The 11,345-nt window shown below is 38.9% G+C and overlaps 1 protein-coding gene across 2 annotated transcripts in view; it reads left to right on the top strand.

Moving 5' to 3' along the window:
- Positions 1–4,508, top strand: part of TRAPPC3L (trafficking protein particle complex subunit 3L) — a 65,205-nt gene extending 60,697 nt beyond the window's left edge. For both annotated transcript variants that reach the window (XM_077162723.1, XM_077162722.1), the window contains 2 exons: positions 1,118–1,303; positions 4,286–4,508. In XM_077162723.1, coding sequence (XP_077018838.1) covers positions 1,118–1,303; positions 4,286–4,405 — 306 coding nt within the window. In that variant the 3' untranslated portion in view covers positions 4,406–4,508. The remainder of the gene's footprint in view (positions 1–1,117; positions 1,304–4,285) is intronic.
- The last annotated feature ends 6,837 nt before the right edge of the window (positions 4,509–11,345 follow it).

Genomic DNA, 11,345 nt, shown 5'->3' with positions numbered 1-11,345 from the left:
TAGGGCAATGTTGGCCATGAGCTACATCTTATTAACTTTTGTGTCTTGGGCCCAAACACGGTGCCAAATGCAGAGTGGTTGCTTGTTCTATAATTTGTTCTTGAAATATTTGCTGAACTCCCACTGCATAGCAGGCACTATGCTTGACAGGAGGTGATCAGTAAGTACCTCTTAAATGAATGAACGAATAATGAAGCTTTGACTACTTCTAATAGTAAATAATTTGGGAAAATCATTTCCCTTTCTCTCCCATACTGCTCTTAAATTAAAAATTTAAATATTTGGGAAATGACAACATAAATTGTTGACAATTTGTCATGAATAAACTTGCAAATCCAGGCCTGGGAGTTTTTTGAAAAGAAATTGCTTTGGACATGAATCAAGGGAACCGGTTCAAAATTAGCCTCCACCTTGGACTTGGCCATGTCATTTCACCTCTCTGAACCTCATTTCTCTTACCTGAGAAACTAAGAAATTAATAAATGGAATTAGACTTCCATTTCTACATTGTGTTTTTCTTCAAGTCCCATAAAATGGCAGACTTTTTTGAAAAATGACTTCACTGATGGATGTGCCCCCACCACTACTCCTGGCTTTCTCTCAGAGACTTGTCACCCTTAGTAACATGACTCCCATCCTCTCCCGAAAAGTCCTTGGGCCTAAAGCACCCATGGAATCCTCTGCTGTAGCTATCACCTTTCTATAGCAACCCACTTCCTGGATCCCTTTAATTCATGATCTTATCCTTTGCTAGGCTCAATGTGACAAATATACTAGCATGTTGATGATTGATAGCATTTTAATTTTGTCCCTCCTAAAGCGTATTTAGTTTTGAAAAAGATTTTCTGGAAATAATACCTTAACCCAATGTTTCATAAATCACATTATTTCTGCAGAAAACTAGTCCCTTAAGATGTCCCATGAAAATACGAGAATTTAAGTCATAGGGTCAATAAACTACAAAGCTAAATTTGAAGCTAAACGCTCTGACTGCAGACTCCGCGTGCTTAACCACTGTGCAACACTGTCAGTAACAGGGTATCTGGTTGCCCTAGTAGTAGATATTTGCTCTAGACCAAGTTTTGTAAATGGGTCTTTTTTTCCCCTCCCTTTTCAGGTGGCTTTCAAAATGTACTTGGGAATTACGCCAAGTGTGACCTGCAACAGTTCAAGCAGAAATGAATTTTCCCTGATTTTAGACAAGAATCCTCTAGTGGAGTTTGTGGAAGAACTCCCCACTGGGAGATCTTCATTGTGCTACTGCAACTTACTCTGTGGGATCATCAGAGGAGCCCTGGAAATGGTAAAGCATTCAGGGATGGATTAAGAATTGCAGCCTGAATGGCATAGTAAAGGACCTGGAACCCTTTTTGTTGGATGTTCTAGTTACCTATTGTCATGTAATAAATTACCCTAGAATATATCAGCTTAAAATAACAAACATTTATTGCCTCTTGTAGCTTCTGAGCATCAGGAATCTGGGAGCAGCTCGGCCAGGTGATTCTGGCTCAGACTCTCTCAAGAGACTAATCAACTTGTCAGCCAACACTACAGGCTCCCACCACTTAACTGGGGTCAGGGAATCTGCTTCCAGCCTTGCTCATGGGGCTGCTGAAGGCCTCAGTGCCTTGCTGGCCATTAGCCAGAGGCTTCAGTTTCTGGCCACATAAAGCTCTTTGTAGAGCTGCTCACAACAGGGTAGCTTGCATCTCTCAGAAAAAGAGATTCGAGGAATAGAGAAAAAAAGAGAGCATGTGTGAGCGAGCAAGAAACAGCAGCCCCAATCTCTTATAGCCTAACCTCAGAGGTGATGTGCCATAACTTCAACCAAATGCTGTGGTTCATGCAAACCAGTGTTAATGCAAGAGTCAGCTGTCTGGTAGAGAAGTCAAATGGTAGAGAGGTGCGTGCGTGATTAGGGTTATGGAGGAACCGAGGAGAGGCAGAAGGAAAGATATCCTAGAAAAACTCTGAGCTGGATTTTGAAGGGCAAATAGAAGTTAGGAGAAGATCTTGGAAGGGAAGCGGAAGGAAGGTGCATTCCAGGTAGAAGGAGCAGCATTTCCAAAGGCACAAAAAGAACATTTCATTCAAGAATCAGGAAACTTGAAATGATTCAGTATGGCTGACATGTAGATTAAGAGAGGGATTGCCATGAGAAAGGAGGTTTAAATTCTTACACAGAGGTCTGATTACAAAGTGGCTTCATTTGATAAGCTAGGGAATATGGATTTTTATGTTGAAAATAACAGAACCATTATAGGATTATAAAAAGGGGAGTGATATTCTGAAATCTGGAGTTTTAGAATTTCATTCCTTTGTCAACGAAGTGAAAATGTATAGGAGAGGCGAAATGATGCGGGAGTGAACTGGGGAGATGCTGCAGCTACAGACCAGGAAAGAATGCCTAGGAGGAGTGTGGAGAGTCCAAAGAAAAGGAAGTTCTAAATGGAACCCTGGGAAGCAACAAAACATAGTAGATAGGTTAAGAAGAGAAAGCAAACGCTGCAAAGGAGACAAAGGAGTGACCAGAGATAGGGAAAATATTAGGAGAGAATAGTCATAGAAACGAGGGAAGAGAGGTTTGGAAGAAGAGGGAGTGGTTAGTAGGATCAAACACAGTAGAGAGGCTACGTGAAAGAAGACCTGAAAAATACCTAAAGCATTTAGGGACCAAAAAGTTAGAGAGGACCTTGGTCAAAGCTGTTTTAGGAATGTGGAAGGAGAAAACAATCTCTCAGTGGACTGATGAGCCAACGGCAGCTTAGGAAGCAGTTAAGTTAACACAGTCTCATTTTTCCAGAAATGTAGCTATTGTGAATAGTGGAAGCAGATAGTAGTCACAGGCTAGACATATATCAATATACCAAATAAGGGGGCATGCATTTAATTTTTAGTTATCTGTGGCAATTAGGTAGTCCAAAAGAGTAATAGGTAGTCCAAAATAAGTAAAACAATAGAAATAATGTATTATTCAGCCAGCTTTTCCGTGCTCTATGCTAGCATTTTTCTAGGCTTGCCCTACAATCAGTGACCATGAGATCAAGAACAGGAAGGAAAGAGTTGTAGAAACCATGTGCAAAAGGGCGAAACCATAAAACCAAGTCAAAAATCAGATAGAGAAGTCTCCAGCTTTCATGGATAGTAGCCAGTTATATATGCTGAATGGTAAATAGGCATCAGAGCTCACGTGGCCTAAATATCAAAATAGCTTCAATGCAGTCTCTGTGTTATTTCAACTGATTTTCTGTTAAATTTTGACAAAGACCCAGAAGACCTTTTGGGGGAAAAATTGAGGGTGAATTTGGCATCTGTCTTCCAAAGTGCATCCCACATCTTTGTATCAGATAGCAGGCATCACAAAGGCATATTTTTTGCTTCATATGTGAGTCAGATAATTTAGCACACCAAGGTTTAGTAGATGTAGACTGGTGAAAAAGAGGAGTGACAGATAAGATTCAACAAATCTTTATTAATTATCTGCCAGACCTAAGCATTTTAACTTACTATTTTCCTTTAATAGGTACTTTCACTTATTTGTCATATTGAATCCATTGACGTAGAAGAACTGAATAAAATTCTGTGGAAGGTAGATTAGGAATATCATGCTATTCTTATATGTCCTAACTGTAATAAATAGAGAGGTAAGCTTAAATTAGGGCTTACTTCAGTATCTGGGAAATTGGGAATGCTTTACAGAGGAAGAGAAGGCTCGAGTATCAAATATTCATGACTGTAATTTTACTCTTTAATTTTATAGTCATCATTTATTCATTTGATTTTATTTTTCAGAGCTCTCAAAGCCATCAGTGATTCTAAATGTTGTTAGGACAAGTGCTCATAGTTATTTAATTGATGACAAAATGACTTAGGGTAAATCAGTTTGACAAGAATCGTTTAAGAATCCATTTATCTGTGGAAGTTCTATTCGGCCAGGCACCATGGGTAGAGCTTATCTTTGGGAATTCGTTTTTCTCTTGAAACAGATCCTTAGTTCAGCCCTGTGCTGTGAGAAAAGCTTGATTCACCCTAGAATCATCCAAGTTGAGCCCGGTCCTCAACCACCCTTCTCTTTCCAGACTAAGGGGTGACACAGCCAGACAGTCTCTGGACAGCACTTAGCAAAGGGCCCTTTATCACAGGACAGTCTCCTTTTTATCATTCCATAAGGAAAGTTAACTACTTATGAGGTGAATTTAGTTGAAAAAGAAACTGAGAAAAATTTAGTTTAAAAAAAAAAATGAAATGACGCAGGCCTGTTTTTGTTTTTTTCGTTCTTTCTTAGGTTCATTTGGCCGCTGATGTTACATTCTTGCAAGACAGACTGAAAGGCGACCGTGTGACTGAAATAGGAATAACATTTCTGAAAAAGCCAGATGAGAAAAAATATAGACGGAAAAAATGAAGAAAAGCATGCAAAAATGCCACAGGGTGATCAGTTGAAGAGTTACTATTAGAGAAATATGTGTAGCTATAGAAATTTTGAATTACTTAATAGCATGAACTTTTGGAAGTTCAGTCTGAGAGTTGAAATGCCCAGCACTAGGATTTAAAGCTGTTTTTTCTTTTGCTTATAAATTACACTTTTTAAATCTCATATCCGCAAGATTTCACATACAAGATAGCAAGCATGCATTCCAAATATTACACAATTCATCCTAAGAGACTTAATGCATTCTATTTACTTATGATGATGGGAAAAAACACCATCTGTACAAACAGTTGGCATATTTACCTCTTCTCAATGGAAAGATGGATGAAATGGTCCAGTAAAGAGTTAACTAATTGGTAGACAGTTTCTAAATATTGTATATTGGATTCTCTTTAAAAAACAGTTCCATTTGTAACACTTTTCCATATTTTTGGGATATTATGGATGTGATTTTTCTCATATTATTAGCTCGGATTATACCTTCAGCCACCTGAAGTTTATTTTGCAATCACAGAGGCATGCTATTTATGTAGATGCTAATTCTGAGACACTTAAAAGTAGCATTTGATTTTAATTCATTTAATTTTTAAATTTCTTTTTACACACTTTATATTAATCAAATTCCTTCCTTTTCTCATGAAAAATCATTGCTGATGGCCAAACCAGAAAATCCCTAAAATGAGATTTAAATGATGTTCTTCAAGAGCATTTCATTACTCCAAAATTTATTGAGTCAGTATTTTCACAATCATTTTTATCCCCTAAAAATCTTCCAAAGAATATTTCGTCTGTGTCTGTCTGTGATCAGAACAATACTTAAACTTCAAAATGCGCTGGATTATATAAACAATTATCTTCGTGAGATGAGCAGCACCCAAGGTGGCAGCCTGCGTGGCTGCCCCGAATCAGCGAGGCTCTGCAGAAAACTCAAAAGCAACAGTTCCAATTAGTGTGACGTCACCAGTTAAAACAGGTGTAGGTGATGTGGTAGGGATGGAGCTCAGTTAGGACACAGGAGCTCACGATTCCAGTTCCAGTTTTGTTTCTCAACAGTGGGTGATCCTGGGCAAGGCACATCATCTCTTAAGTCTCTCTCTCCTTTTTTTTTCAATCTGTAAAATGAGAGGATTGGATATGATAAAAATCTAAAATTTTTCAGTGTGCTTAAATGACATAAATGACAACTGATACTCCACATTTTTTAGCCTTTAGAGAATGAGAGAGAAATTATTTTTGGTTCCCCACCTGCCCAGCTCTGTCTCTAAGAGAACACTGAGGTTGAGATGAATATTAAGGACCAAACAGGGACATTGCAGCTGCCACAGCATCAGTGGGAAATCCCTCAAGCCAGTTCCACAGAAAACTAGGAGTAGAATCCAGAAGAATCAGAAGGGATATCAAGATGTTATATGCAATATTTGTATATATATATATATATATTTGTATGTATGTATATGTGTGTGTGTGTGTGTGTGTATGTGTGTGTGTATGTATGTATGTATGCTGTATGGTGGGGTCACATTTCATTATTTTTCCATGTGAGTATCCCATTATGGCAGCACCATTTGTTGAATTTTTGTTTGTTTGTTCTGTTTTTTGTTTTGCGGAGTAAGTGCATGGACTGGGAATCGAACTGCACGGCAGGCAAGAATTCTACCACTGAACGATCCTTGCACCCCCAAGATGCCATACATTTTAAATCAATGCCTCCAGAAGAATGCTCCCTTACAATCCATCCCAAAGCTCCTTTTCAGAAGTTTCCCATCTTTACTTAGTTGCCTCTTTCTCCTTGGCTGCACTCACACCCTTCATGCAGCACTCACCTCCAAGCCCTCCACGTCTAAGGCTTCACACTCTCTCATTCAGAACCCAATTAGCCTGCTTGAAGTGTTCCATGACAGTGCTCCTTGGACTATTTTTCTATCTGTCCACATCCCTCCTTTCCTTTCCCTCGCAATCCGACCACCAAAACTCTCTCAGCCCAATGTCTTCATTACCCGCCCACCCTTCCACTCCCCACCTCCAAGCCAGCTTAATCAGTGATGCTGAGAGCTGTGCTGTGCTGGCTTTAGGATGAGTTCTTTCTCCATCCTTTTATTTTTCCTCACTCTGGAGGGGAAGGGGGTTTACCACTAAATTTATGCTATTAAAGGTGACTTATATAACTAAAGTGGCTTGTTCCATCCTAAAGCATGTGAGAGTCTAGAGCAGCTTAGTTCATTAAAAAATGAGAGACATGTATGTAATTTAAAATTTTCTTTTAGTCAAATAATAAAAGTAAAGAGAAACAGGTGAAATTAACTGTAATAACAATTATTTACTTATTTATTTATTTTTTGCATGGGCAGGCTCTGGGAATTGAACCCAGGTCTCCAGTATGGCAGGCGAGAATTCTGCCACTGAGCCACCATTGCACCACCCTGTAATAACATTTTATTTAAACACAATATGCAAAACATTGTCTTTTCAACATTCAATCAATATAAAAAGTTATGGAGACATTTTAGATTTTTTTCATACAAAGTCTTCAAAATCTAGTGTGTGTTTTATACTTTCAGCACATCTCATTTCAGATGCTAAATTTTCAAAGATTAAAGTGAAGTGTAATCCTACTAAAACAATAAAGTCATTTCCAGTGGTGTTTAACAGCTTCAGTTTCCAAATCTAAATTAATTAAAATGAAATAACATTTAAAGTTCCTCAGTCATGTTAGTATGTTTTAAGTATTCAATAGTCACATGTAGCTACTGTCTACACTATTGGATGGTTCATGTCTAAAGTGTCCCATCAAAAGTTCACTGGGTCACCTTGGTGGGCTCCAAGGAATGCATGGCGACAAGGAATGCAAGGATGGATCCTGAATCATGGAGAGGAAAAGGAAAGACTGGCAGAAAGGAATAAAAAAAAATTAAGAGGAAGACACTATCAGAGATTTATGGAATGTTCTCTCTCCACAGTGAGGACTCATAGAAACAATAAAGAAACTTTGCACACCATCTCCTGGACTCCAAGGGTGTTTTCATTGCCTTCATATGAAGCTGGCTCTTTCTGATAAGGACTTGAGCCTGACACACAACCTAACAGCAGGGTTATATAACACTTTCATTGCACAAGAACCTTCACTCTGAACCCCAAACTTTGATTAATGCAGTCATTTTTTTTATCATCTCGGCAAAGTTAAAGTGAATCAAAGGATTTGGCTAGAGAGATATTTTAGTGTTTACCTGGCATCACTAGACTTCTGCCCAAGCTATTTGCTGAGGAGGCCATCCCAGGTTGTCTATTCAACATTTAAAGTTGCCAGGGATCAGAATTACTTCCCTCAGCAGATGTCCACTTATTTATTGTGTTCTCAAAAACCTTAGCTTCTCCAAAAGGAACTAACACCAACCCTGCTCAAACTTTTCCAAAAAACTGAGGAAAAAGGAACAATGCCTAACTCGTTTTAGGAAGCTAACATCACTTTAGTATCAAATACCTCAGATTCATCCATTAGTGCCGAGAAATCTAGATCTCTTTACAAGTTAAAATAAGTTGCTGTGAAATAGGGACAGTTCCCTCTGATCCCTGTTTATGATGGAGCAAAGTAGAAAAGTAAAAATTTGGAAAACCAAATGCTTAAAGTGGGCACATGACATTAAATCTTTGGTAACCAAAGAGACCAGTTTAACCAAGATGTGTAAGTACTGACTAACAAACACGGTAAGTGCTTGAAAATATGATATTATTCATTGTGAAAGACATCTCCAGTCAGCACTGAGTGGTTATTATATTTCACCACCTCATCTACCAGCAATAGATTAATTAATATTAATACTGATTAATATCTCCTCAGTAATTCTGAAGGAGTCTGATGAGTGATGGTCCCCATCCTGGGAATATGGCTTAACAGAAGATTCAGATTCCTTCTTCTTAAAAGAGGAAGTCAAGTTTTGCTTACTCTATTTGGTTGTCATGACCAATGATCAAACAAGAGTGTCTGTGGCCAATTGTCAGCAGACAGAAAAGGGATGGAGCCAGGATAATGTACCCATCTATGATCTGAGAAAAAATACCCAGTTGTGTGTCGGAGTGGGGGGACGTGGTGCAAGGGTAGTTCAGTGGTAGAATTCTTGTTCGCCATGCGGAGACCCGGGCTCGATTGCCACCCCATGCACTTCCAAACACAAACAAGCAAGCAAAAAAGAAAGAAAAACAAAGAAACAAAAATTCAACAATTCGTGCTGCAACAACAGGATGCTCACATGGAAAAAGAATGAAATGTGACCCGCCATACAGCCTACAAAAAAAAAAAACAAAAAACCTAGTTGTTCTTCAATCAGCAAGTCATCCTAAATGGAAACAATTACAGCAAAACAAGGGCTAGCCAACAATCATTAGCAAAATTTTATTTTTCAAGTATTTCATTAAAAGAAGAGATGCTAAACAAAAATATAAAAACTTGGAAATCTTCACTAATGTCAGTTAGGACATAGATGTTCTAGGATAATATTTGTCTCCCTTAAACTCAAAATCTTTCCCACCTCATCCCTAGAAGCACTTCCTTTCCTCTTCCTTTTCCATTTCCCTTGTTCCCCCCTTTTTCTCTTCTAGAAGCCTTGTTGCCACTGAATACGTTTTCCTCTTTTCTTCCAATGAATCTTCCTGTAACTCTAACCTTCCTGTGTTATTCTCCCCTTCCATTTCCGTTCTTTTTACTTATGCTTCATGTAATGGACATTTGCTGGCGGCCTGTATCGTCCCTCTTTCTAATAAAACGTCATTTTTCTGTTCAGTTGCCCTCTACTCTGTCAAGCACCCTGTTTGTTTCACAGGAAGTAAGCTCTACCCGCAGCTCTCTTTCTACCTCTAGGCTCAACCGCTTGTTCCCAGTTTAAAACCACCCGTCGACAGCACAATCTAAGCCAATCCCCACATGGCATTCTCCAGAAGACATTCACAGTTTCTGGTATAGGCCAGTCACCCTTACTTTTATTCCATGGTTATGGAAAAAGTGTCTCTCCTCTCTTCTCTCCTCCCCTCCCCTCGCCTCCCATCTCCTTCTGCCCCCCCCCCCCCCACCCTCTGGAAATGTGCGGTCTTATTGCTGCTGATTTAGGGAGGAGAACAAAGGATAAGTGGATTGGATTAGAGGGAGGAAAATCTTGGCCTGCCTCTGGAAATGTCAGTGTATCTACCGATAAATTTATTTTATTCTTTATGAGAGTAAGTTGGGTTTCTGTTATTTGAAACTGACAGGATCTGAACAAAATTCATCTTCCAAATCGCCTATCCCTATTAACAGCTATGTAACAAAGCTCACTGCATGATAACTATGTGATAGGTCAGAGAATTTACAAAATATTGTGTAATACCAGCTGTTTATTATTACATTTCTCACATGGTTGAATGTTCAATGAAATAAAACTTGGATTTACATAGCTCTTCTCACACAGAGGAAAAAGCTTACAGGAGGGAGAGAATAGAGACTTGCATTATAGTGTGCATCTACATTAGAGCATGCAAGTACATTACAGTGTGCATCTACCCAGCACACTGAGTCCCAGAAAAAGCAGATTCCACAAGAAGAAAACATAACTTTAAATTAATAGCACTTTTTTTAAAAGCCCATATATTTCAATTTCTTATTGCAATATACTTCCACTGGAAACTAAATCACATCAAGAGTTGCTTGAGAATTTCAAAGTCAGGACAATTCTCTAATTCCTTGAGCCTCCCCGTGGCACAACTATTTCAAGCCAACAGACTATATTTAGTGAGTTGCTATTTCAGTGTAGTATGTGAGTCACAGATTTTAGTGACTTAAAACATGTTAATTCTTTTAGTGATAGTTGCTGAAGATCCATATATACCAAAAAATAAGATCACTGGAAATGGTGATTTCTTATTTTTAGATTCAATTAACATTTTTATCAGGTGCCAGGCATATTAATATGTGGTATCTCAATGAACTTTTCCTACAAAGAAACGAAATTTGCCAGTACTTAGTGTTTAGATGAAGGCTGTTGAGCCGAGGGACTTGGAATGACACCCAAGCAGCCCATGTAAGTAGAGGCACTGCAGAAGGAGGAGTCAGCTTAGAAAAGAAGCAAATAAGCTCTGTATATCTTGAGTTTGAGTTGTGTTTGAAACATCCAAATGATCCCAGTGCTCAGAAGAGAGGTCTAAACTGAAATTATACTTTGGCTTCATTAGTATATGAATAATAATTAAAGCAGTGGGTGTGCATAGCAGAATCCAGAGAGAGCATGGACTTGAGAAAATATGAGGGACAGTGATAGGATTCTGAGAAATACCACCACTCAAGGGACTGCAAGGAAAGAAGGGCACACATGCAAATGTGACTGAACCTTCAATACAAGCTGTAGACAGGAGAAACTGGTGTTGATGTCAAAGAGAATAGAGTGGTCCAAGTGTCTGATAACACAGAGAGGCCAAGAAAATGAGGTTTGAAAGGAGACGTTGGATTCGATCATGAGAAGGATTTGCCTCGGAACAGTTTTAGGGCAGTGGTGGAAGCAGAAGCCTCAATGCAGTGGACTGAGAGGTTAATCGGAGGTGAGATGTTATATTTAGATGACTCTTTTAAGAAGCTTAACTGTAACTGGAAGGAAAGTACGATATTAAATGCAGAGTTGGGAAGTTTCTTCTTTTATTTTATATTTTTAAAGAAAGCAGGTGTTTGAAAATATAGGAGAGAGGGAATAAGTCATGAAGCAAGAACTGGGAGGAGGTGGAGGTGGGCCAGACCCAGATAGTAGGAGAAAGGTTTTACTCAACTTCAGAATAACTACCCACCCCTTCCCTGAGAAACACGTGATGATGGTAAGAGAAGAGAAGGTGCGGATAGGATTGGACGTGTTAGTTGAAGACCTTGATAGACCTCATGAGTGGTGTCCTCATTTTGTCAGTG

The sequence above is a fragment of the Tamandua tetradactyla genome, chromosome 5 (assembly GCF_023851605.1).
Source record: "Tamandua tetradactyla isolate mTamTet1 chromosome 5, mTamTet1.pri, whole genome shotgun sequence".
Lineage (NCBI taxonomy): Eukaryota > Metazoa > Chordata > Mammalia > Pilosa > Myrmecophagidae > Tamandua > Tamandua tetradactyla.
This window is presented reverse-complemented; position numbering and strand designations above follow the sequence as displayed.